Source organism: Meles meles, chromosome 7 (genome assembly GCF_922984935.1).
Source record: "Meles meles chromosome 7, mMelMel3.1 paternal haplotype, whole genome shotgun sequence".
Taxonomy (NCBI): Eukaryota; Metazoa; Chordata; class Mammalia; order Carnivora; family Mustelidae; genus Meles; species Meles meles.
In genome coordinates, this window is record NC_060072.1 from 111,043,463 (window position 1) to 111,068,576 (window position 25,114).

The 25,114-nt window shown below is 49.1% G+C and overlaps 1 protein-coding gene across 17 annotated transcripts in view; it reads left to right on the forward strand.

The window, feature by feature from the left end:
• Positions 1–25,114, forward strand: part of CACNA1C (calcium voltage-gated channel subunit alpha1 C) — a 627,772-nt gene that overhangs the window by 37,289 nt on the left and 565,369 nt on the right. For all 17 annotated transcript variants that reach the window (XM_046012065.1, XM_046012074.1, XM_046012066.1 and 14 more), the window contains exons 2-3: positions 19,637–19,958; positions 24,437–24,542. In XM_046012065.1, the coding sequence (XP_045868021.1) occupies positions 19,637–19,958; positions 24,437–24,542 (428 nt within the window). The remainder of the gene's footprint in view (positions 1–19,636; positions 19,959–24,436; positions 24,543–25,114) is intronic.

Below are 25,114 nucleotides of genomic sequence, written 5' to 3' on the forward strand. Positions count from 1 at the left end.
GCTGCTGTTGGTTTGGCAGTAGCTTTCCTCGTGGATATGAGGTGATATCTCATTGTGGTTTTGACTAGCCTTTCTTTGGTTATTAATTGAGCATCTTTTCAAATACTTGTTGGTCGTTTGTATATATCTTCTTTGGAGAAGAGTCTCTGCAAGTCCTTTACCCATTTTTTTAGTGTCGACTCCTAGAAACTTTTGTTTCTGTTCTACTCATACCACGCCCCTGGATGTCTGACTCTGGTCTGCCCTTGAGGGCCTGGCAGGCTGAGGGCAGCAAGGACGTTGCCCTTGAGGCGTCCCAGGAGCACAGCTGGCTTGTCACCCCCGAGACTGCTTAACTCTGCCCACTCCCTGCTGCATTCAACTTGGGATGATTTTACGCACATGAGGGTCTAAAGGGTATGAGTCTTCTATGGCTGCTGTAACAAAATGATCACATACTCAGGGGCTTAAGGAACACAGTCCTGGAGGTCAAAGGTCGAAAGTGGGCCTGTTGTACTATATTCCTTCTGTAGGCTCTAGGGGAAGACTTTGTTTCCTTGCCTGTTCCGGCTGATGGAGACTCCTTCCTCCATCCTCAGCGCCAGCTGTGTAGCATCTTCTCCTTTCTCCTCTCCTGCCTCTCTTTTAAGGACTCTTGTGATTATATCAGGCCCACCTGGGTAATCCTGGAATATCTCCCCAACTCACAATCAGCTCAATCACACCTGCAACATTTCTTTGGCTAATAAGGTAAAATATTCAGTTTCCAAGGATTAGGACGTGGATATCTGGGGGGAGGGGGTGAGGCGCAGTGTTCATCCTGCCACACTGGCCGCAGCCACATAAAGGGCAGTGGCTAGAGCAGTTCCGATGGGCCAGTTTCTCATTAGAAGGGCTTCAGCCTTGACTTGGGTTAGTAGAAATAGGGTGTCGGAATCTGGAGTCTGAGGCTCAAGTTTTGGCTTGACTTTGACCTGGCTGGGGAAGCTAGAGCACGTGGCTTGCTTTCTCAGGGCCTGAGAGTCCGTACCTCTGAGGGGACAGGCTGGGACCACAAGGTCTCTAGGGCGCTCCGAGCTTGCTCCCCTGTCTCACCGCTGCTCTCCTTTTGTCTCCTCACATGGCTTTCTCCCGCTGGCTCCAGAAAAGCCTGAGGCGGGCCTGAAGGGGTAGAAGAGGACAGCTATGTCAAGGTTTGTGAAAATGGCTGATGGGTGCCAATGAAGGGAGAACAGGGAGAGGCAAAGCAAAAGGCACAGGGGCTCCGCTTTGTGGCCAGCCTCCTTTCTCCAGCCCGCACAAACGGATCCCTGGCACAAACAAGTGGAACTCTTACATGCCCAGGAAGCTTGACTGGGCCACACATAACTTGCACGGTAATTTCATATGAAACTTCAATTATCCTTCTTTTCCAGTTCAATCCTGATAAGGTCAAATATTTGTAAGCTGTCAGCCAAATGGAAGCCATGGCTCCCAAAGGCTCGGATGTTGTGTAACCCCAGCTGTGTGGTGACTGGCCTGGGCTGTTGTGTTCAGGGAAGTGGGAGAGAGTCTTGCCAACTCTGGCTGTGGCACTGAGGGCAAGACATCACTAGGTGTTGTTGGTTCTCTTTGGGATGGGTGGTCCCGCTGTGCTCTGGAGTGGGCTGGGGGAAGGGCTGGAGAACCGGCGTCTTCCCGGTGCTGGGGAAGGAGCGTGCAACTCCTCGTGTCTCACACCACCCTTTAGCACTGCCAACTCAAGAGACAGCGTTGGCTTGAAATAGTTAACCACCGGTAAGCATGCACTGGTGTTAATGGGTCCCATTTCTCCTTGTGAGATTATTCCTGTTTCACCCATAAACAACCTGACCACCAAAGAGTTTAGGGTCACTTAGCAAAGATCACCCAGCTCAAAAGGGGAGTGGTGAGACACAAACTGAGATCTGTCTCATTCCAAAACTCATCTTCTTAGTCATTTGGTCCTTCGTATCTCCTGGGCTCCTCTCTTCACCTGAAGCCATTGCCTTTGGGAGTGGAGTCTGGGAGCCACAGACAAGGGGAGTGAGGGGAGCCGCAGTCTGGAGGGGCTGACAGCTCGAAGAAACCACGTGCTCTGGCCGAGGCCAGCAGAATGCTTTAGAAAGTGAAGCTGCCTGGAATTAACCTTTGGGCCAGTCTCGCCTGCTTGACTTGGCTGCGTTGGTTTCACGTCCAAATTTAGTTGCAGACTCTGAAAGGGCAAGGTCTCTGGCTGGGCAGATGTTACCAGAGCGTGCATGTGGGTAGGTGTCCATGTGCTTGTCTGTGTGGGAGAATGTGCAGCTCGGGGAGGCTGGTGCCTTGTCGAGGTGGGGAGAGCATCTCATGTGTCTGAGGCCTCCACCATGCCCGCCCCAGTGGGGCCCACACACCCAAACATTCCTGACCACTTACCTGGTGCTAACACGGTGGGGGCCACAGCATGGGAGCAGACGAGGCTCTGCTCGCAGGGTTATATCTGAGCAGGGGGAGAAGGCATGCACTTGCTCCAAGGAGATACAAGGAAGGCAGCGGCAAAGGCCATGGGCTGCACACAGGAAGGTGGTGGGCTGCAAGTCCCACCGGGGACATGCACATGTTTGTACGTGCACATTCATACGTGTGTGTGCGTGTGCCCTAGGGTGAAGGTGTGGTCGTGGGGTAAGTTGCTTTCCTGGACCTCACCCATGGCAGCAGCAGCCACTCTCCCTTCCCCCGTCACTGACGCCTTTACACAATCGTGTGACCGCGCATGATTTGGGGTCAGTGTGTGGGGGGCTCCATAACTACTTGGCTGAAGTGGGAAGTTGAACCAAGCATTTGCCATCCTGAGTGGGAGTCCTAAGCTCCTAGTTTTATAAAGCAAACTGCCTTTCTTTATAAAAGGCAAACGGTGATGCTCAGCAAACAGTGGCTCAGTCGCAGACTGCCAGGGGACCACCCAGCAGCAAAGCTATGTTTAGTCCCTGCGTGTTTTATATTAAAGGGCACTTCAGTGGAGGACTGAGTACATAGAGCAGACAAAAGCAGATGCCCCATTTGCCCCGATCACCTTCTCCACCTGCTAACTTTGACCTGGAGAAAGATGCTGCCAAGTCACCCCAAAGATTCCACATCTCTATTCTTTCTTTCGGGAGCTGTTAGCTCCTGTTTCCCAGGTTGGGAAAACCAAATAAATCTAGGAAGGCTGCCGAAGGAAACAGCATGCAAGGAGAGCTAATGAGCAGGTGACTGTGGTTCCAGCAGCATCCGGCTCCCAAACCTGAGTGCATCAGAGAGGACCAGGAAGAGCAACTTGCTAAGTCAGCGTAGTTCAGAGGCCGGGTGCTGCGGAGGGCAGACACTACATATCCCTCTGTTAAGGAGTTATGGTCATTCTGGTCCATGTTTGTTGAGACTCGGGGTTGGGGGTGGCCCTAGGTAAGTGGCTGCCCTATTAGACAGGTGCTTTTCAGATTCAATTATTTATTAGCATAAAGGAGGGAATTGAGGAGTGGGATGGGGGCACTGAGCATCCCTCTAGGAAGCCTATTTCTTTTGCCAGCATGTTCCAAATGATAAACTCCTCTGCCACCCACATGTGAATTCTAGAATCAATGAGTGCCAAAAATTATATACGATCTTAGAGATCATTTGGTAAACTCCTTCATTTTACCGACGAGGTAAACACAGAGAGGGAGAGGAATTTGTCCAGAGTCCCGGAGCTTCCTAGCAGAGGAGGGAGGAGGAGACCCATGTGCCCAGCCCTGGTCCTTGGTCTCTCTGGCCCAAGGATTGCTGATGACCGAGTGAGATAAGCTGGAGGGCTGCATGTGTTTCAGTGGAATTGTGGAGGTTCATGAATGGCTGACTCTGAGTGGGGTCTCTGTACAGGTGCCTGCAGAGGACTTCGGGGTACTAAGCCTGATGGTTCTTCTCAGGCCGGGGCCTCCCCATGCCTCTCCTTCATTGCTACAGGCCCCAGGACCCAGCCTACTTTAATAACAGCCTCAACAATAGAAGCAACACTGATGCTTACAGTTCACTGAGAACTTCATATAAGGCTGCACCATGCCACGTGCTTGTAAATGTCTTAAAATCCTTGAAACAGCTCAGAGGTCCTTGAGTCTCTGAGCTGTTAACCAAGTTGCCCAGACCAAAAGGGCTTGTAAGTGGCCACGCAGAGTACAAACTTGGGTCTTATGCGACTCCCTCCCTATCTTTGCCGTTCGCCACTAGACTTCACAGCTTTCTTTTCTGGCTGCCACTATCCACTTAATTCCGGGGCAGCCTGTCCCTAAAACTCAGTATTTACAGATCTTGTGCTCTTCTTTCCCTGCTGCCTTCACAGGTCAGCAGTAGATTCTCATTGTCCTAACGGTTCCAACCCCCCTAATTACTGTAGGGACATAGTCGAGGAGACCCACATAAACAGGGTGTCAAAGGTGCGGAGACGATGGAGTTTTACAGCATTTCTGCAGCGCTGGTTTCTGCTCCATTGACTCATAACTCCATTCCGAGATGAAGAATGAAGGTGACGTTGACCTCTGCCTTCTAGTTTTGGGTTTGCAACAGTAGATGTTGCAACCCCGCATCTCCCCATCTGCTCCCTTTTGGCCCAGGCTTTTGATGTACCCGAGGCCTGGAGAAGAATCCCGGCAGCACTAGAGTCCTACGTTGAACTTGGGTCTCCAAGGACCCCCAACCTAGGGGCAGCCCTTGCTCTGCATCTCTGCCACACAACCAGGGTGGCCCTCGTCAGATGTTTCCCTCAGCCCTCCAAGGAGGAAAAGATGGAGGAGAGGGAGACCGCTCCTGAGCTTTCAGGTACTACTGGCCTAGAAGCCAGCAGAAGGAAGAGAAAAGGCAACTTAGGGCTCAGGAAGGAGAGAAAACGCATACACACCCGGGGGGCGGCCAGGGAGAGCTCAAGAGGTTCGTGGCTGCAAGAAGCTCTGAGGAAGGAGAGTGGATTTAAGAATCCAGAGAAGTTGGAGGGCTTGGGGTGGCTGAGTTCATCCTAGCCTGGGTCTCATAGGATGGGGGCCATGTGCTTCTCTCTGCCTTGGTTTCATCATTAGCATGGGAATAATGTCACTCGTCTCCTCATATAAAACTATTGGGATGCTGAGGAGAAACCCCATTCCTTCAGTGAACACTCTTTTTATACTTGATGTGTGTCAGGCACTGGGCTAGGCAGCAGAGCTACGGAGATGAATCCATCATGGCCTGCCCTGGAGACATGCCAGGTGCCCAGAGCAGAGCCTTTGGACAAGACTGAAACTGTGGAGAGCCAGGCATTGATCTAACGTTCTGATCACCCATCTCTCCAGCCAAAGATCTGACGCCTGATAGTGGTGCTTGAGAACACCGTCGATGTATTTGGACGTGAGTCTGGTTTCACTCAGTTGTGAAGACATGTTTGTGTATGCGCATGTGTGATTTATTTGAGAATTGGAAACAATTTATGACCAAAATTCTTTGCATCCTTTTTGCCCAAGTCACGTGCTGAGGGCCCGAGCAGAAGGCTGTGCAGGGAAGCACGTGAATAGGGGTAGAGATTTGTCCTGCCACATACCTCCCTCTGGACTGGGCTGAATTCACCCTTCCCAGCCCTTCCTGAAGGACAACTGCCTTCTCTTTCCAGCTCTTTGTTCCTCAGAAGGCAGCCCCCCACTTCCTAGATCTCTGTCTTCTTGGAATATTCTTCCAAGTGCTTCGGGTCCAACACTCTCTCTGCTTTTTATAAAAAATTAAATTAAAATTTTAATATTATTATAATATGGAAAACTTACATAACATGAAGCTTATCATCTTAATTTTTTTTTTTTTAGTGTGTAATTTAGTGGCATTAAGTATATTCACATCATTGCTCTGTGGTCACCACCATCCCCAGTTAAAGTTCATACCCCTTAAACATGAACTCTTCCCCTTCCTCCCCCAGCCCCTGGCAACCACCCCTCTACTCTCTGTCTCTATGGGTAGGACTCCTCTCAGTACTCACAGAAGTGGAATCAGACAGTATTTATTTCATGATGGGCTGACTTCCTTATTGTCATGTTTTTAAGGCTCATCCATTTTTTAGCCTGTGTCAGAATTTCTTTCCTTTTTAAGACTGAATAACAGTCCATCGTATGTATAGACCACGTTTCTGTTTATTCATTCATCTGTCGATGGACTCTTGGGCTGTTTCCGACTTTTGGCGATGGTGAATAACACGGCTCTGAACTTTGGTATGCCATCTGTGTTTGCATCTCCGCCCTTGGTTCTTTTGGATATAGACTCATAAGTGGCCTTGATGCATCATATGGTAATTCTGTCTTTAATTTTTTGAGGAACCCCAGATACTTCCTGTAACTATTGTACCATTTTATGTTCCCACCAGCAGCGCACAAGCGTCGGCCTTCCTCTGTTTCCTTGCCAATGCTTGCCATTTTCTGACTTTTAAAGAGTAGTATGGGGGGTGTGTGTGTGAAGGGCTCTCTCTGGCTTAGGAGCTTCTACGTGAACCACATGGAGCCCCAAGGGGTCACGAGGAAACCCTGGGATAATAAATTAGAAACGAAACAAGGGCTGGAGGGTCCTATTCTCTCTGTTGCCCTTCCTCACTCAGTGGCCCCTTGGGTCGACCTTGCCTTGTGAGCAGATTGGAGGCCACATCTGAGAATGGCTGAGCACACACTCGAGCCAGGAACCCAACCCAGGAGTAGTCGGATCTGGATGTTGGGCCCACTTTCTCAGCCCTGATCTGCGAGGTCTGTGGGGAGGAGATCCGGGCACCGAGGAACTCTGTAGGAGTAAGACTGGCTGGGGAGGGATGATGGGGGTAGGGATATACAAGACTCAAGAGTTCTAGACCTGAGGCTCTGAACTAGGAGGACTCTTATGGTGTTTGGTTGAGCCTCCTTACTCTTGAGAGGAGGAAGCCGAAGGCCGAAGAAGGAAAGTGATGTGTCTGATCCACACAGAACAAATGGGTGTTGAAGCGGGGGCTGGAATGCGGCTCTCTTGACTTCTGATCTGGTTCTTCTCTTACCAAACTCGGAGAACAGTCGAGATGGCTTCATAGCTCTCTGAAGCTTTGTTTTTACCAAGGAATAGCAGGCCTGGGGTGGGGGGACTTGCTTATTTTTCGTTGCCTTCCACCTTCTTGTCTGCCTGCTGTCTGGCCGAGGTTTTGTGGGGATTAATGAGATAAATGGCTTTGACTTTTCCAAATGAAAGAAGCATTATACTTTATACAAAGCATTGTTATTAAATAGCGTGAAAGCGCAGAGGACTGAGCGAATGTGTTTCTTTTGTCCTACCTTAATGAGAATTAGAGACATCAGGAGCAGGACAAATGGGCCGTGGATGGGTGTGTTTGTGCATTATGTTTTTAGTATGTAAATATGTGTATCGTCCCCCCCCCCCCGCCCCACTCCCCCGCACACAGTGCAATCCCATATAGTGGAAGGACTTCAGAGCCTTTTACCAAGAGAGGTTCCTTGGAAAGTGGATTGCTGTTTTCAAGGATCTCTGGAATCTTCTGCATTCTGAATTCTCTGGCTAGATTCACTTTTTCACAAATTGACACGATTAAATTTGTGTGTGAGATATAGCACTTTTTAAGAGGTGATTGCTTAACATGGAGGGTGTGCTTCTGGGAAAAAGACTTTTTTTTTTTAATAAAATAGCTTTCATGTTTTATTTTACTTCATTGGCAATGAGGTGTTCTTTGGTGCCCTGAGGCGTTATATTTGGACATCTGTGAAAGGGTTCTTATTAAGTATCTTTATATTGGGGTAGTACTTTCATAGACCTAATTTCATTTAGTCTTTATGATTGTCCTGTGAGGAATGTATTATTACCTGTATTTTACAGATGAGTAAACTGAGAAGTGTGCATCGTTTTGTGCTCAGCAGTGTGGCTGGCAGGGGAACAGCGCCAGGGGCCTGGGCTCTGACCTCCCTCCTTCCAGTGTCTCATTCTGCTCCATCTTCTTCAAAGGGCTGGTGCTGAGATGGATGGCACCCCTCAGACCCGGGACCCGAACCCAGGGGTCCTGGTGTCTTTCCCTATGATGCGTACACATATCTGTTCCTACCTCTTGGAGCCCGGCTGGTATTTAATGCAATTGTGGTTACGAATCAAGATGACAAGAAAAAAGAAAGCATCTTGCCCATATAGGTATCTTGGCTAACTTTCAAATCAACCATTTCACTTTACCCTAAACCTAGATACTTCTTCAAAAAAATTTTATTTATTTATTTATTTATTTTTAAAGATTTTATTCATTTATTTCACAGACAGAGATCACAACTAGGCAGAGAGACAGGCAGAGAGAGAGAAGGAAGCAGGCTCCCCACTGAGCAGAGAGCCCGATGCGGGGCCCAGTCCCAGGACCCTGGGATCATGACCGGAGCCGAAGGCAGAGGCCTCAACCCACTGAGCCACCAAGATGCCCCTAAACCTAGATACTTTTGTTTCTAGAGCAACACAGCTGGAGATGCAGGGGTATAGTTATCCTTTGTCCTGACTTTAGGTTCGAGGCAGCAGAGGGCTGCACAAAGGCGCCTGGTGACTTTTCATGGGACTCCATTTCTCTGTGGCTGCAGGCATATGCTTGTATTTTCCTGTGGTGCCCGGGATCGGGAGGAGGAGGCCCTAGGCAGCCTAGGAAGGTGGGCGGCCTGTTTGCCAGGTGGGGTCTGTGGGCACAGCCTACTCCAACCCCCTCAGAATGGGTCTAGCGGTGGCTGGACAAGAATTTGGTACCAGTTTGGCTACAGTAATTTTGGAAGTATACTTAAATGATAAACCAAAACCATAACTTTTTTTCTTTCTGATCACCAAAGAATTATTTACTGTACAGAATTTGGAAAATATAATAATTTCAAAAAGACCTAGTACTTACAAGATTCTTACTCTCAGCGCTATTCTGAGAGTTTTATATTTATTAACTCATTTGATCATCATAACAATGCTGTGTGATAGGCAGTGTTATGATTTCTATTTTACAGATAAGGAATCTTGGGCACAGAGAGGTGAGGTGACTGTTCAGTCACACAGCTAGTGACTAGCAGAGCTAGAATTTGCATCAAAACTGCCTGGTTTCTAAGTCCGTGGCCCTGAGTTCTGGGCTGAACTGCCTCTCTGAAAATAGATGGGGCCACCTGAAGAGAATCACTAGTATCTTTCCTTCCTCTCCCCCCTCCCTCCCCCTTCCTTCTTCCCTCCCTTGCACCACCTTTCTTTCCTCCCTCCCTCCCTTCCTTCCCTCCTTCCTTCCTACCATTTTTATAAATTTTTATTTTAGCTATTTATAGGACAAAAATCTAGATGACACACATACGTTTATTAATGGTGCTTTTTCTGAGGTGGGGGACTTTCTAAGATACTCATTTTTAAATTGTTGGACTTTTCTGCTTTTGAACAGTAAGTGTGTTTTCCTTTCAAGTTTAATAAAAATAGTAGAGATCTTAAATCCTTTTTGTCAAGCTCTTGATCTAGAAAGACGATTTTTTAAAAAGATTGATGTATAGTTGAACAACTAGCACTATTTCTATGTGTTTCCTTCTAGTCTTTCTTCTATGGAAGAAAAAGTGTCTTTTTAAAAAATTGGGGTCATATAGTACATACATTTTTGAGCCTTATTTCTGTTGCTTAATATGTGAAATTTTTTTTCTATTTTGTTTTTCAAAACATACTTTTTATGGCTTCTGAAATTCTACTGTGTGTAGGTGGCAGCACAGGCCAGTCCCCCTGTGATGGGCTTGTAGGTGATGTTCCGTTTGGTGTTGGTACGATGTACACTGTGGTGACTACCTGGGAAGATTGCTTTGCTGGAGTGTTGGGTAGCTCCTGAGAAGAGTAGTGGAATGATTGAATTCCTTAAAGACTCTCATTAGGAGTGCTAAATTGCTTTCCCTACGGGGCTGATGAGCCCACGCTTCCCGCTGGGCCAGGTTCTGGAGTTCAGCTTCCCCTGCCCCTGGGAGGGCTGCAGAGGCTCCAGGAATAGTCAGACCTCTCTCCCACAGAACAGAAGCTCTCCTGGCCTGGAGGGTCTGAGTCTGTGAGCTCTGAGCTCTGAGCTCTGAGCCTCAGCAGGGCTGCAATGCCATATGCCATGCCTTTGTGGCAGTGTGGCCGGCCCTTCACAGGCATGGAATGGAGTCAGAATTACTGCTGTTCCCCCAGGGTGCTCTGCCCACTTCACTTGGCGCAGGATGTGGGCAGATGAGTATTAGCCAAGTAAGTCTTCCTGTCATCCCATCCTCCCAGCTGGTGGGAAGGAAGGGGGTTGGGACCAGTGAATGCACTAAAAACTGTCCTTTCAAGATGGCGCTGCCTCCTATGTTCTCGTTCTGGTGATTGAGAGATGTGAAGAGACTCTGTGTCTCTGTTTTCCTACCAATAAAATGGGACCAAAGCAGGAAAACCCTCTGTATCTTGGGGCTAGAAGTTGAAGTAATTAAAAATGTCACGGGGAAAAACATGTAATGGGACAATGACACTTTCAGATATTCACTCATTTGTTCAACACATGCTCCAGGCTGTTCTGGACTCTGGGGAATACAGTGATGAACAAAATGGACAAAGGTGCCTACTTCTTGGGGCTTCCCTTCTGATGAGGGGTAAGAGACAAATATATACCTAATATATGAAATAAACACAGAAGGGGCTCGGCCAGTTGAGTGTCCGACTCTTGATTTCCGCTCAGGTCATGATCTCAGGGTTGTGGGATCGAGCCCCTGTCAGCCTCTGGGCTCAGCAGGATGTCTGCTTAGGATTCTCTCCCTCTCTCTCTGCCCCTCCACCCCTGCCCCCACTTGCACATTCCCTTCTCTCTAAAGAAAGAAAGAAATAAACACACACATGTGACATACTAATCTAAAATAATTAAATAGCATCACCTCTGTAAACTTCTGTATAGAAATTTCTGATGGTCAAACAGAGTTCTGCAGAAGAACTTCCACGTGGCAAATGTGTTTTGAACACCTACTAGGTGACAGCCCAGTCTGCTGGGTTTCTGAGGCCATAAATCTGGTTCCTGCTCTCAAGGAGCTTATAGATCACTGGGAGAATATGAGAAGAGCCCACATACCAGAGTGTAACCCCTCTCAGGTGCTCACTAGCCGTTGCCAAGGAGACCCGGAGCCTTGCTTTGTCTTCTCATTGCTGTGTCAGACTTGTGGCATTCCTCTTGCCTGTCCCCAGACATCCGGAAGGCTTTTCTGTTTTTCCAGCTGGATGGTATCTGACCTCAGTCAGGGCTGCATCTATTTCTTTCACTAATATGGCTACTTGGCAGCAGCCTTGAAAAAGTAGAAATGCTGACTTGATAAACTTGAACTGATCCACTGGGTCCTGTAATTGAGGTTAGCCATCACCAGGGGGTGCCTTTGTTCAAACAGCAGGAGGTGGCAATTTTTCTCCTCTCCCTGCTTGGACATAAGTGGAAGAAATGTTTTATTATCTTTACAATTTATTATCTTTGTTTGGAAAGTGTGGTTTAGTGTGCATATCTATCAGTTTGTTTTCTAACATTTTTCTTTGCCTACTCTCTGATGTCAATATGACCTTGAGCGATGTGAGGGGAATGACTTTATGGTTAGTGTCCTCTAGCCAAGGTACTACTGGGAGATCTCTGCAGGGACTTCCATGGGAGTCCCTCCAAGGATTCTTTTTCCTTTCTTTCTCTCCTTTTGACTAGCTGCCCTGTGAAGAACAGAGAAAAGATGATTTAGTTTGCTGGATCACTAGAAGGTGTGAACGATAGCGGTTTGACCACTCTTCCTGTCAGCTTGGGCTTCTGAAATACTCCCGGTTCTTTGCCTTGGTCCCATCATTAGAGAGGAGTGGGATGTAGAATAGGAAAGAGATGGTTTTATTTAAGGCAGTGTCTGGATGATTTAGTCGGGGGTTGGCCACAGATATCCCTGGGTCCCTGTCTTTGTTTTGGAGCGTGTGACTGCTGTGGTCACGGGCCTGTTCTGAACATCCCCATCTCTCACGAGCAGTGTTTATAGAAGGGTGAGGGAAGAGTGGAAGAGAATGCTGTTGAAAAGAGTGTGAAAATGGCTCCGGTGAGTGGTAGAGGCAGCAGATGTGACACACCGTGAAGACCCTTTGGGTGCTCGGTCTAGGGAGTGGGTTCCATTTTAGCTGGGATGTCCTAGGGTTCTCTTAGGTTCTCTTAGGACCCACTCAGTTTGGGCGGAAGCATCAGCCTCCCCATCTGCCCCTTGGGGTCATTACTTTCTCTTCATTTGTCAAGAGGATTAATCACTGAAAAATGACTTTTGGTTGCTGAAGTTGTTGGTTGGGTCTCAGACCCTCTTATGCTTTGAACACATGCCTTTTTGCATAGGGTGGTTATTTCCTGATCAGAAAATCCACCCACCTATCAGCATCTGAATCAGTCCTTGATTGCTTTTTTTAAAGAAGTTCCATCACAAATTATGCTCTTTCCATCAGGACTTCCTCTTAATGTAGGCCTGTGCTGTCCTGTATGATAGCCACTAGCCATCTGTAGCTATTTACATGTAAATTAATTGAAATTAAATAAAATTTAAAATGGCTGTAGTTCTGTAGTTGCACTTGCTACATTTCAAGTGCTTAAGAATCAACAATGACTGTGTCTACCCTATTGGACATCGAAGAATTAATCGGGTATTTTCGTCATTGTAGATGTTTTATTAGACAGTGAGACTATAGACTCAGGCAGAGTTCAGATCTACAGTAGACACTGCCATAGTCTTTTTGAGAGGAAACATATTCAATACAAGAATTTAAGGGCTTACAAAATCATGGTAAGGGTTGGGAGAGTAGGCTCTAGGTTGGACCTCTAGGAATGACTCCCAGAACAAGGCTGCAGAGCTGACCCATCAAGGGGACTGGGACTGTGGTATAATTAGGCAGCCGGGGAATCTGGAAGCCACTATACCAAGAGCTGGCTCCAGAGTCACACCACTTATGGACGTTCCAGGCATCAGGAAAGCATCGCAAGAGCCTTGTGAAATAGATAGCCTCCTCAGCATACTTAGTTTCATTCAATTCTTGGGTTGGTCAAACTCCATAGCCACATCAGGAAGTCCAGCTATGAGGGAGGTTGGAAATTAGAGTTTCTAGCTCTTTGGCATCTGCAGGACAGGCAGGAACAGCAGACAGGGGTTGGAATTGCTGCTGAGTTAGTCCACTGGTCTACCCCATCTGCCACATGGGGTTGAGCCGGAGCTGAAGCTTCTCTGAGTGAGCACCACTGGGCTTAAGACAGACAGGGCCTTGGGTATCTTAAAACCAGGAGACAGTTTCTTCCCAGTCCGAGTTTTCCAGCTATCTCTGTAACACTCTAGATAGAGAAGATTAATGGCTTCCTGCTTTCTAGTCATTTGGTCTTTAATGGGCAGAAAAAGCATGGTTTCTGTTCCAGGTTCGCTGCTGTACTTTTAAAGAGAATGGAGGCCCCTGGTCACTGCAGTGAGATGACAGAAGGCAAGAGTGAAATGGGCTTCTGCAAAGGTCTCGGGTGACACCCTGGCCGGAGAGAAAGCATTTCCTTTGCACTGGGGAGCTTGCGAAGTGAGAGGATGGTTAGGACCTCAGGAGGAAATGCACTTTCAGTTCTCTCCCTGCTCAGTGTGCACTGCTGCTCCTTGCTCCCCAAATCAGTCTGGGTTGCTGTTGTGTGTACTAAGTCTTGTCTTTAGTGGTGAGCTCCCTCGTGCACAGATGAAGGTGCTAAGGCTAAGAGGGAGCTTGTGCTGTAGAAGTTCATCCAAAGCACTGTGCTTTTCTCCACACACGTGGCTAATTGGGGATCTCTATATGCTGGGAGTTTGGGCATCTCTAGTCAAGTGTAGTATGGAGGAAGGGAGATATCCTGTGTTTGAACTCTGCCTATTTACATTAGAGGATAAGTGTTGGGGGTTGTGAGAAGGAATTATTTAAGCCCAAACCTGAGGTGAGAGAAGGAATCATCAAGCCAGAATCATAAGGAATAACATTCTAGGTACGTGCAAAGGTACTGTGGCATATAAGGAGGGAGCATTTTGGAGGAGTGAATTGAGGCCAGTATGTGACGATTGCCTTGGACCAGACTGAGATGGGAATGAGATGAGCTCAGAGAAGCAGCTGGGGCCAGCCTATGTGGGCTTCATAAGTCATGGCAATGAGTCTAGATTCTGAAGAGATTTATCTAGGAGAATGACAGGAGCTGATTTATGATTTATATTTCTAAAGGTCGCTCTGGTTGCTGCATGGAGATTGGATTGGGGACAAGCAAAGAGAAGGAGAAATGCCAGGGGGCTACTGCAGCCTTCTGGACAAGAAACAGATGGAGGCCTGGGCTACGGGGTGGGGTGGGAGATGGAAGTCATGGCTCCCAATCTCTACCTTCAGAAATCCCAACAACTGGGTGTGCCTGGGTGGCTCAGTGGGTTAAGCCTCTGCCTTCTGCTCAGGTCATGATCTCAGGGTCCTGGGATCGAGCCCTGCATCGGGCTCTCTGTTCAGCGGGGAGCCTGCTACCTGCCCCCCTCTCTGCCTGCCTCTCTGACTACTTGTGATCTCTCTCTCTGTCAAATAAATAAAAAATCTGAAAAAAAAAAAAAAGAAATCCCAACAACTGTATCCAAGAAGTAAGTGGAAGAACCTGAATAAGCTCATGCTTTAGGGCATAGACAGGCTGACGCCATCAGTTTCTAGTGTTTACCTCTTATCAGCCTTCATCTTTATCATGACATCACCATACTGCTGCTGTTAGCAAATAGATATTGAACATCTTCTGCAATAAGGCCCTGGATCAGGTGCATGGATGGAGATGGATTAAAGGGAAAAAAAAATCCACTCTTTCATCCCTGAACACCTTCTGGGTCCCCAGCTCCACGGGGCTGGGGACCCCAAGGAAACATAAGCCACTACCTCCCGACTTGGACTCTTTCCTTGGACCTTGCGGAGCAGACTGACCTGTGGCTGACCAGTCTGTGCAGGGGTCTTATCCTCATCCTGGTCCCTTGGAGAGGCAGCAGCTGCTGTGTGCGGGAGGAGGGAGCTGCTGCTGAAGTTGGGGAGCTGGGCCATTTGACAAATGGGAATTATTTTCTTCTGTGTGAGGGCAAGGTCGCTGCTGCGGGCACCCACCTGTTTGTGCGGGGCCTGATCTGCTGAGCCGCTGCTCTGGGGCTCATTCAGGGACAAGAACATCAGTAAAAAATAGTTCAGGAAGGCAGGAGCCAGAGCAGGCTTAGACAGTGGCATCTTTTCAGCTGTGGCAGCCAGGAGACAAAGCTTTGAATCAGCTTTATAATTTGAAAATTGGTCTCTTTGCATTGGGTGGTTATTTCGTGCTAACAAAAGCCATCAGGGATATGGTGCTGCTTGTCCTTCCTCCTTGGCACTGCTGTGGGTTCAAAAATGTTGAGCCTAAGGTAGTGATTTTCCATTCCTGGAATTCTTGGATGGTGGTGCCCCCTTCCTGAGTGGGACCTGGAGATCCTACGAGAGCCACGGGTCTGGGTGGGGAGCCATACTAGTGGATGGGGGGACGTTGCTGGGAGAAGGGGAGGCTAAGCTGGGCCCTAGTGGAGGCTAGCCAGAAGGAGCCACACCTGTCTCGCCCGTATGTGGCTCTGTGTTTACTATGGCAGGGCCCTTAGTCAGCTCACACGGCCGTGATAGTGCTCAGAGCGTCCGGGACCAAAATTTTGGAGGCTGTTTTTTTGTTCTTTGGCTGGGGAGAGGTTGACATTCCGTTTTTCCCCATGGGCTTCTTCCTATGTGCTTTCTCCAGATGGTGTGCTCCAGAGAGGTCCTTGTGCTCTGGGAATGTAAATAAGGTCATCCACCGTGCAGGGTGACTCTGAAGTCAGCCTGCCAGGACACAGCTCTCAGAACCATATCTTGGCTCTGCGGAGCCCTGGTCACTTTGCTCCCCGTGTCACCCCCTTGGGGTGCATCGGACGTGAGTACAAAGATTGGAGTTTGAAGACAGTAATCAGCAAGAAGGGGTGGGGTGCCATGGGCTTGTTGTAGAGGAGATTTGGGGGCTGGAGGGGCTATTGGTGGAGGGGTCTGCTGCTTTTACATAAAATTAGTCTTGAGACTAACTTAAGAAAAGTTAGTCTCGGAACTAAAATAGAATCGATAACGTGCTGCCCATACTGAGCAGTGAGGGAGTCTAGGAAGGAAAAATTATACATCACGGACTGAATGGACAAAATGAGAGTTCCAACACTCCCAGCAAACCCAATAAAACGTGAGATTAGACTCCTGGTCACTGGTCACTGGTCTCTCCAATGCAGCAAGTAGAAACAGGGACACCTTCTACTTTCATTCATCCCAGAGTCGCCCTGAGGGTAAGTGAAGGGGCTGTTCACACCGTGGACTCCTTCGTGTGGAGATCACGCCAAACATCAAGGATGTTCTCAGGTCCAAAATGCAGCAGCTCCTTCAACCTCAAGGCCTGTAAACCCAGTAGGAGACGTGTGCTTTGCTTGTGGCCATGGACGTGAGCGCACACGTGTGTGTGCATGTGGGGCACAGGGCTGAGTTCTGAGGAGGCGGAGGATAGTCTAGCAGTGAACCACGAGTCCTGTACGTGCTGCAGAGCTCTTTCATTGTCTCACTTTGTGACCTTTAATGAGTCATACACTCCTTTGTTTTCTTATGTGTTAAATGGAGATACGGATGCTTGCCGGTTACCGAAGCAGTTCTGAAGCTTCGGGTGCCTTTATTAATTCAGATACTGTCTTCGAATTCCTTCCTCTGGGGTATTATAAGAAACATGAAGGCCTCAGTCATATCAGGGTCTTCTTTGCTTTATGCTTAGGATCCACACAGTGAGTGCAGGGAGGGTGACGACAAGGTATGAGAGAGAGAGGACTTCTCGTAGCAAGTGTTGGGTGTTCCATGATCCTGACATTCTGGGTAAAATACTTTACCCCCAGGGGTGCAGCAGCTGCCTAGAGCAGCTGGAGCAGAGGAAAGGGGAGGAGGATGGAATAGACGTGAGACGGGCCCGTGCCACATTGAGAATATAGCCATGAATTGAGTCTAGCAAAGAGGCAATTTTCCAGGCCCTGGGGAGTGGGGGCGGGGCTCTAATGCTACAGGGACCAGGTGGCAATAGTGCAGGAGGCAACTGTCAGGGGACAGGAAGGCAGTGGGCCAGCTGGTACTAAAGAAGACCTGATGTGCTCATCGTGGTATCACATGGTAAAGTCACGGCATCTGTGATACCATTCCCTACCGTTTGTACCCATGGCAGACATCACTAATCTATCATGACATACTTTACTATTATACACGGAGAAGTCTCAGAATCCTCTAGGGCCAGCATTTTAGGCTGTCCTGTCAATCAGCTGGCATAAGAGTAGAAACTTATTTATTGTCTGTTGCGGGTGTGATGAGAGAAAGGACATAGATTTTGGAATTCAGCAAAAATGACAGTCCAGGCAGGTACAAGCTTTGTAGCATTGAACAAGCACATTCGTCAGGTCTTTTTTGGTTGTGAAGGAAAGAAACCCAATTTGAGTTAGCTTAAGCTAGGTTACTTAAGTAATATAACTAGAAAGCTCAGGGTATGGCTAGATCAGGAGCCGGATGAGGTTGCTAGGGTCCATCTCTAGGACAGAGTGTCTTTGCATCCTGTCTGGCTAAGCCAGGTCATCGCTGATTCTGGGGGTGTGGGGGTGGGTGGGAGGTGGAGAGCAACAGGGCTGTTGGTGAAGGTGATAGGGTCTAGACAGCAGGTCACAAGGGGGGCAAAAGTCATCTTGAAGGTCAAACATAGAAGGATGGTTCCAAGATAAGGGTGGGGAGGGGTGGCTAGGAGAGGTGTTAAGTGAGCTGCAGTAAGGAGAGAGACAGGCTCCCCCAAGGCAGTTTGTTCTGGGCCCAGCAGCTTCCCTGGAAGAGCCTTATGTACACAGAGCAGAGGGGAGGGTCATTGTGGGGAGCCTTGGAAGCGAAATACCTGCTCCAGCCACGGTTCTCTGGGCAACTGATGTGGTATCAGATGCTAGACTCTCTGCCTACACTGCCACCCCGTTCTCTGCTGCTTCTCTTGATCCTGCTGCACCTGACCAGGTGACAAGTCTCAGTGTCGTGCCTCTCTTCTGGGGCTACTGCCTGGGCCCAGGCAGAGCTGATCATGGGTAAACCTTGGAGGATCTAGGGTGAGGCATCCAGCTGAGGATGGAGGAAGGCCCACCAAGTGGGCAGTCTTTTTTTTTTTAAGATCTTATTTATTTATTTGACAGACAAAGATCACAAGTAGGCAGAGAGGCAGGCAGAGAGAGAGGAGGAAGCAGGCTCCCTGGTTGAGCAGAGAGCCCGATCGCAGGGCTCGATCGCAGGACCCTGGGATCATGACCTGAGCCGAAGGCAGAGGCTTTAACCCACTGAGCCACCCAGGTGACCCCCAAATGTGCAGTCTTAGAGGCAGTCCTGAAGGCTTCAGTTGCCCTTACACCAGAGAATTGTGAATGCCTCTACTCTGGATTTTATTGGTTCCCAAACAGGATTCCTCCCTGTGTCTCCTCTACCCCACCCTGTCAATCCCAGCCATGCACAGCGCCATTTCCCCAATATCGAATGCTATATGATCCATCACTCCAAAACAAGATGGCTTGTAGTAGTAAGGACCTGGCTGCCTCCCACAGTTTCTAGGGGTCAGGAATTGCTCAAGGCTTTTGCTGAGGTTGCGGTCAGATGGTGAGTGTAGCAGCTGGGAAGTGGCCGGGAGTCTCTCCCTGCGCTTGGGCTCTCTGTGTTGGCTAGTTTGGGCTTTCTCACCCCATGGCAGCCTCAGGGTGTGCACTGTGTTGTCTTGAAAGGCACACACTGTCATTTCTTATGTACTTTATTGGTGGGATGGTCACCAAAGACCAACCCCATTTCAAGAGGAAGGGACATAGATCCTCTTTCCTAATGGGAGGGATGTCAAAGGATTTACTGGCGTAATGTAAAACCATCACAGCCCTCAGCCCTCTCCTAGTCAACCAACACTCATTGCCCAGATGGGTTTGAGGTACCTGGAGGTGACCTAACTTTGGTCCAATGCCTTCATTTCATTATACTATTTTTATTTTTGGAACTTGGATGCAGAGACTTGAATGAATTACACTCTTCAATTCATTGTGCATTTGTCATTGATTCACACGATGACTCTCTCTTCATTCATTCATTCATTCATTCACTCTTCCTTTTTATCCTTCTATCCTACTTTCCTTTTTTCCTCTTCACTTTCCTTAAACAACCATTGTATTATATTAAATGCATATCCTTTATTTCTACGTGTTCTTATAAATGTGATCGACAGATCACTTTGCATATGTACCGTTTTCCGTGTCCTCCTTTTCCCACTGGCTCCATGTCTCTAGGTCCATACATGTGCCATGCGTGTATGCTATAATGCATACATCTCCTCTGTCTGGTCGCCTAACATGAGTCAGTGAGACTGGAGAGGAGGAGCGACATGTCCAAGGTCACACAGCCGAACTGGGACAAGATTAGTTTTCCTGACTCTTGTTTTCTCAGCAGCACACACTCATGTTTGCATGGTCCGCCTCCCAGGCCCTTGTAATAGTTCGAAATAAGATTTAAAAAAAAAAAAATGTGAGTCTGGGTTCCTTTTCCAAACCCTCCTGTTTTCTCTCCAGTAATTGCCATCCTCTGTCTTCTGCTCCTGCAGGTTCCAACTATGGGAGCCCGCGCCCAGCTCATGCCAACATGAATGCCAATGCCGCTGCAGGGCTCGCCCCTGAGCACATCCCTACACCGGGGGCCGCCTTGTCCTGGCAGGCAGCCATTGATGCGGCCCGGCAGGCCAAGCTGATGGGCAGCGCCGGCAACGCGACCATCTCCACGGTCAGCTCCACGCAGCGGAAGCGGCAGCAGTATGGGAAGCCCAAGAAGCAGGGCAGCACGACAGCCACGCGCCCGCCCCGCGCCCTGCTCTGCCTGACTCTGAAGAACCCCATCAGGAGGGCGTGCATCAGCATCGTCGAATGGAAATATCCTTTGTGCTTGGGCCTGGGTGGGCTGCCCCCGGGAGCCCCAGCGGGGCCAGCCCCGTGACTGCTCCCAGACCCACTGCGTCTGTGTCCCTGGGGCGCTGTGTAAACGCAGAGTTTTCGGTGCTGCCTGAGACTCAATTAATCAGAATGTCTGGGGATAGGGCCCAGGAATCTGCTGGAGTGACAAGCAGGATCTTTTTTCTCATATTTTTTTTTCATCCCAAAAGCTGCATTTGAGAAAGCAATCCTGGGAGGTTATGAGATATCATCTAACATAGCTGAGCCTGTCCCGTGATCCGCCGGTGTGGTGGGTGAATAATGGTTACGTGCTGCTTACCCCCCAGGCTTCTTTGCCTCCTGTGTCATGGGCCTGGTGTAGTTGTGTGACCTCCGTTCTCTGTAGGAGGAGGGAGCCCGAGAAATGCGAGAGGGCAGTGGTCAGTGACCCACCCTGCCTCTTGGTTCAAGGCCTAGGAGCAGGTGTTCTCAAACTTGGCTGCACATTGGCATTGCCTGGAAAGTTGTAAGAAAACACAGGTGCCTGACCCCGACCCAGGCATATGCGAAAGTTCTACAGGTCATTCTCCCCGGCAGCCAAAGTGGAGAGCACTGGCCGGCAGTTTCAAACGCAGGTCCACTTTGCATGTGTAGAACCCGGTGATTGGGCCCTTTTGAGAAAATGGCTTTGAAGGGCCAGGCTCTCACTATGGAATTAAAGGCCCCTTAACATCATGGGAATTGTGGGGTGGTGGAGATGGAAAGGATCTTCAAGGTCAGTAGGTCCAGCCCTGACTTGGCCCAGTGATGACACCTTGGCCCCACATGGTCATACGGTTAGTGACAGACAGGACTAGAACTCTGGGACTTAGTGTTGGGCATTTTCATAATAAGAATTCATTCAGGGCAGGTTATCATGTCTCCTGGGGCATAGAACCTGGGAAGGTTCTATGTTATTCATGAGCTTCCATGGAAAGATTGAAGAGCTTTAGTAGGTAGGGGTTGAGAGGCAAATGAAAATGGCTTGGGAGGGAAGAGTTTCTGTTTAGCAAGAAATGTCAGTTCTATAAATGTTTGAAGCCCTCAACTCAAAAAGTAACTTTAAGAGAAAGCAGCATAAGCCACGTGGCGGCTGGAGAGCTGGCCATCTGTCCTGAGTGGCCAGGCAGGCTTCCTGTTCCCAGAGGACCGGGTGAGAGGCCCGGCATGCTGCTGTCACAACGGCTCCATCAGAACCATGCAGTGGGAGGGCTGGGGGCCATGTGGGTCAGAGTCTCCCAAAGGGGAGGGAACTGAGGCCTGGAGAAGCTGAAGATCTGACCCAGATCACGCGGCCTGCAACTCATAGAGCTGGGTTTTAAATCCAGGTTCTCCAAGTCCCCAGTCCATGCATGTGCCCCTCCCCATGCACCCATAGCACAGAGGAGACATACTAGAGTACATGTTCAGGGGACACTGTCCAGCCTACAGGGATGTGGAGGGACCTGGATCTGGGGCCTGAACCATGCCTCATCTTGGTGCTGCCCCCTGTATTCTGAGTGGTCACAGGTCATTGGAATCTCCAAAGCTTCCGTTTCCTCATCTCCAGTAGAAGTAACCGGTGAGGGTGGCAGGGTCTGTGCCTGTAGGATCCCGCTCAGAAAAACACATCAGGGGACGTGTTCCGTGTGTACGAGTTAACTTCATCAGCTCTGATTTGCCCTCCTGGGACGGACAGCTCCCTGAGAGGCAGAGCTGTGTGCAGAATGGAGCAGCAGGTGCTGACGTTCTGGCCTGGGAGGAAGTGAAGAGGGCAGAGAGCAGCACACAGGGCAAGAGGTGGAGTGTGGGAGAGCCGGGGCTTTGTAATGGCGGTGTCTGGAGCACTGTCCATGGAAACTGGTCACAGAGCCACAGGGGGCCCAAGGCAGGGACCTGTGAAAGGACCGTTGACCGAGTCAGCAGCAGTGTTAGCCAGGTCGTGCCACCCCAACTGGGGGATGTGCCCTCCCCTCCCGCAGGAAAGGACGCGGGCCCAGCTTCCGCAGCGCTAGTGGATGGCTTTCCCACATTGCCCTGGAAGGACAGCTGGACAGGTCAGGAAGCGGTCTGGTGTACTCGCCTGTCCGCATTCCTGGAAAGAGAGGAATCCAATGCTGTCATTAAGAAGGAAAGACCGTTTAAAAAATAATCTGGCTGTCACAGGGTGACATAGTACGTTTCCAGGTTTTACCTGGCTTCTCCTCCACTTTGCAGCTCGTGGCTTTTCTTATCTGCCTGATTGGTTTCTTTATACATTATTGTCTCCAGCGGTAGCCAGGGACTTTTAGCATAAGATGATGGATGGATCGCCTGGATTAGGGGAAGGTGTAGAAGTGATTATGTAAGAAACACCCAAGCTTAGCCACCACCCACTATGGTAGAAGGAACCAGTTGACATTTGAGGACAGGTGCATGAGGTCTGACTCAGTTGAACCGATGTGCTGTATCCTTGGTGGGTGGGGGGGCACAAGGGACCAGAGGACAGGAATGAAACTGACCAGCCCCTGGACAGAATGGGACTTTCGTAAGCAGGTGGGGAACTGGCTAGGAGGGAAGGGGTTTCGTGGTAGGAGGTCTAAAGTATGAACTTTCTAAAAATGCTTCAGAGTGATGTCAGGAGAGATCAGCGTAGAGATCAGTGTAGAGTAAGTCATCCTTGGAAACTCCGACTTCAGAACCAGACTTCCTAGGTTTGAATCCCATCCTACCACAAGCTATGTGACGTTGGGCAAGTTAGCGTTTCACCTCTCTGTCTCCTCCGTTAGAAACGGGGATGATAACTGCACCTTCAGTTCAGGGGTTTGCGTGGAACAGAGCAGGGCCCAGCACCACACAGTGGTGTCAGCCACTGTCCCGCCTGCTGTTGTCACTGTCTTCAACACCACCAGCATCCTTACTGGTTCCTTGGTCAACTCAAGGGGCAGTGTGGCCTATTGGAGAAGATGGGTCAGTAGGTCTGGTTCTGGCCCTGGCCCTGCTACTTGTCAGCTTGGGACCTGGGAGAGGTTGTTTTGTTTTCTGTATCTGTCAAGTAGGGGGTTAGACTGTGCATCCTCTTCCTGATATCAGGGCACACACAGAAAATGACAGCCTTCATGAGGTGTGCTGGTAAATGGACCCCCAGCTACACCTGTGCAGCCGAGGGGGATCCATGACCAGCACAGCAGCTTAACCCATGACCAGCATGCCTTCCAGGCCCAGAGCTGTCCTGTTAATGTAGGTCAGAGGCCATTCATGGTGGGGGAGTGAACGCTGGACTCTGCGCTCAGGGTTCTAGGTGTAACTGGGAAGTACCCGCTGTGGGGTTTCGGGAAAGTTTCTCAGGCTCTCTGGGCCTCAGAGTTTTGGACGAGATGACCTCTAAGGTCTCTCTCCCTGCTTCAGTTCATTAACTTCGTGAGTACGGATTTCCCTGGGAGAGGAGTTCCCTTCTTCTAGAGATTTCCATCCTCTTTCCCTTCCTTATCTTGTTGGGCTCTGTGGATGGGGCCAAAAACAGGGCAGTGCTGGGGAAGATGGGGCCCAAAGACCATGAACTGACAGCTTCTCTTCTCTGGTCCTCAGCTGTAGGTGCAGGGTGGAGGGACCAGTATCATATTAACTCCTCTTTCCCTGGAGAATTGGTTCTGCCCAGTATTTTGATAAAGAAATCTTTATCACTCACTGAGTGCATGGTTGTTAGTGAGTGAAGTTGGCTTGTCCCTCCAGATCCCAGCACACTCCGACGGAAGTCAAGAGCACCTAGAACATAAGGCTTGGCTCCTGAAGGTGGGGCCTCCACAGACTGAAGAGAGTTGGAAGAAGGATGGTGGCCCTGCCCTGAAGGACAGGGCACAGGCTGCCACGCTCTTGAGGGTCCAGAGCGCCTAGCGGTCGTCAGGTTCCATGGAAGGTGTCAGAAAATAAAGTAGGAGAAAAGAACAATAACCACTCCTAACTTCAGATTAAAAAATCAAAAGTAAATCTCCGAATTTCAAAGGAAAATCTTGACGTCAAGTCTGCCTCAATTCTGTCTCACCTCTCCCGCCCCCCAGCTTGGATGCCCCCGGGGTGGGGGCAGCATGGAAACCACAAGAGATGGGGTGTCGGGGGGACCGCCCGTCCCGACCGGAGCAGACCCTGCTCTGTAGAAGCAACCCCAAGCACACACGGGGGAAAATGAAGTCCAACGCCATCTAAATAAATAAAAGAAGAAGAAAAAAAGTTTTTAGAAATCTGTGTTTACTCTGGCACGCGACTGGCCTCCACTACTTTTGACATATTAGGAAAAATTTTGGCGGGGACCCATTAGAAGCACTTAAAAAGGCATATGTTTCTTTTCAGAATACAAGGGGCTTGGAATGTATTGTTAACACAAAATTCTTAGGAATCTTTGATTCATTTTAAAATATATGTATATGTATGTTTACTTCACTTGTGCTTTCCGCAGCATTGACTTCCTTAACTCTCTTCCTCAGACCATTTGAAATAATTATTTTACTGACTATTTTTGCCAATTGTGTGGCCTTAGCGATCTATATTCCCTTTCCAGAAGACGACTCCAACGCCACCAATTCCAACCTGGTAAGTCCACCATCCCTTCTCTCTCTGCTTTTCTCCCTTGGTGGAGGACCGAGCTTGGATCACACGGATTCCAGGTGGAATGCGGGGAGAAGTGAGATGTGCGTGAGGCACGTGCAGGGGTACAGCAGAGCTCAGAGCTCAAGTGCTGTTGCTGTTTATTCAGATCAGCACCTGTCTTATCACAGCCTGTTTTCAGGACGAATATTTCAATTAGGTGGTGGTGAGCTGTGTGAGTGTGTGTGTTTGTGTGTGTGTGTGTGTGTGTCTGTGTCTGTGTGTCGAAGGCTACAAAATGTGCTGCCTAAGTTGCACGTGCAGGTGTTTGCAGGAGCAAGCTTTTATTCTTGGATCATTTTTGTATTTATTTTAAGTGATGGTGTCCCATTGGTAGGGTTTACTCAGGTGATCTGTAGTATCACTACGCAAGAAGCAATTTCTAGGAAGCTTTTAGGAAAGTTTCCTGTTGCAGCCAAGATGCATTATTTAGTCGACGAGGTTTTATTTTCTTGGGAAAGATGGCTTTCCATTTGGATTGTTGGGAAGCCAGTGCTGCTGGCAGTTCGGGGTTAGAA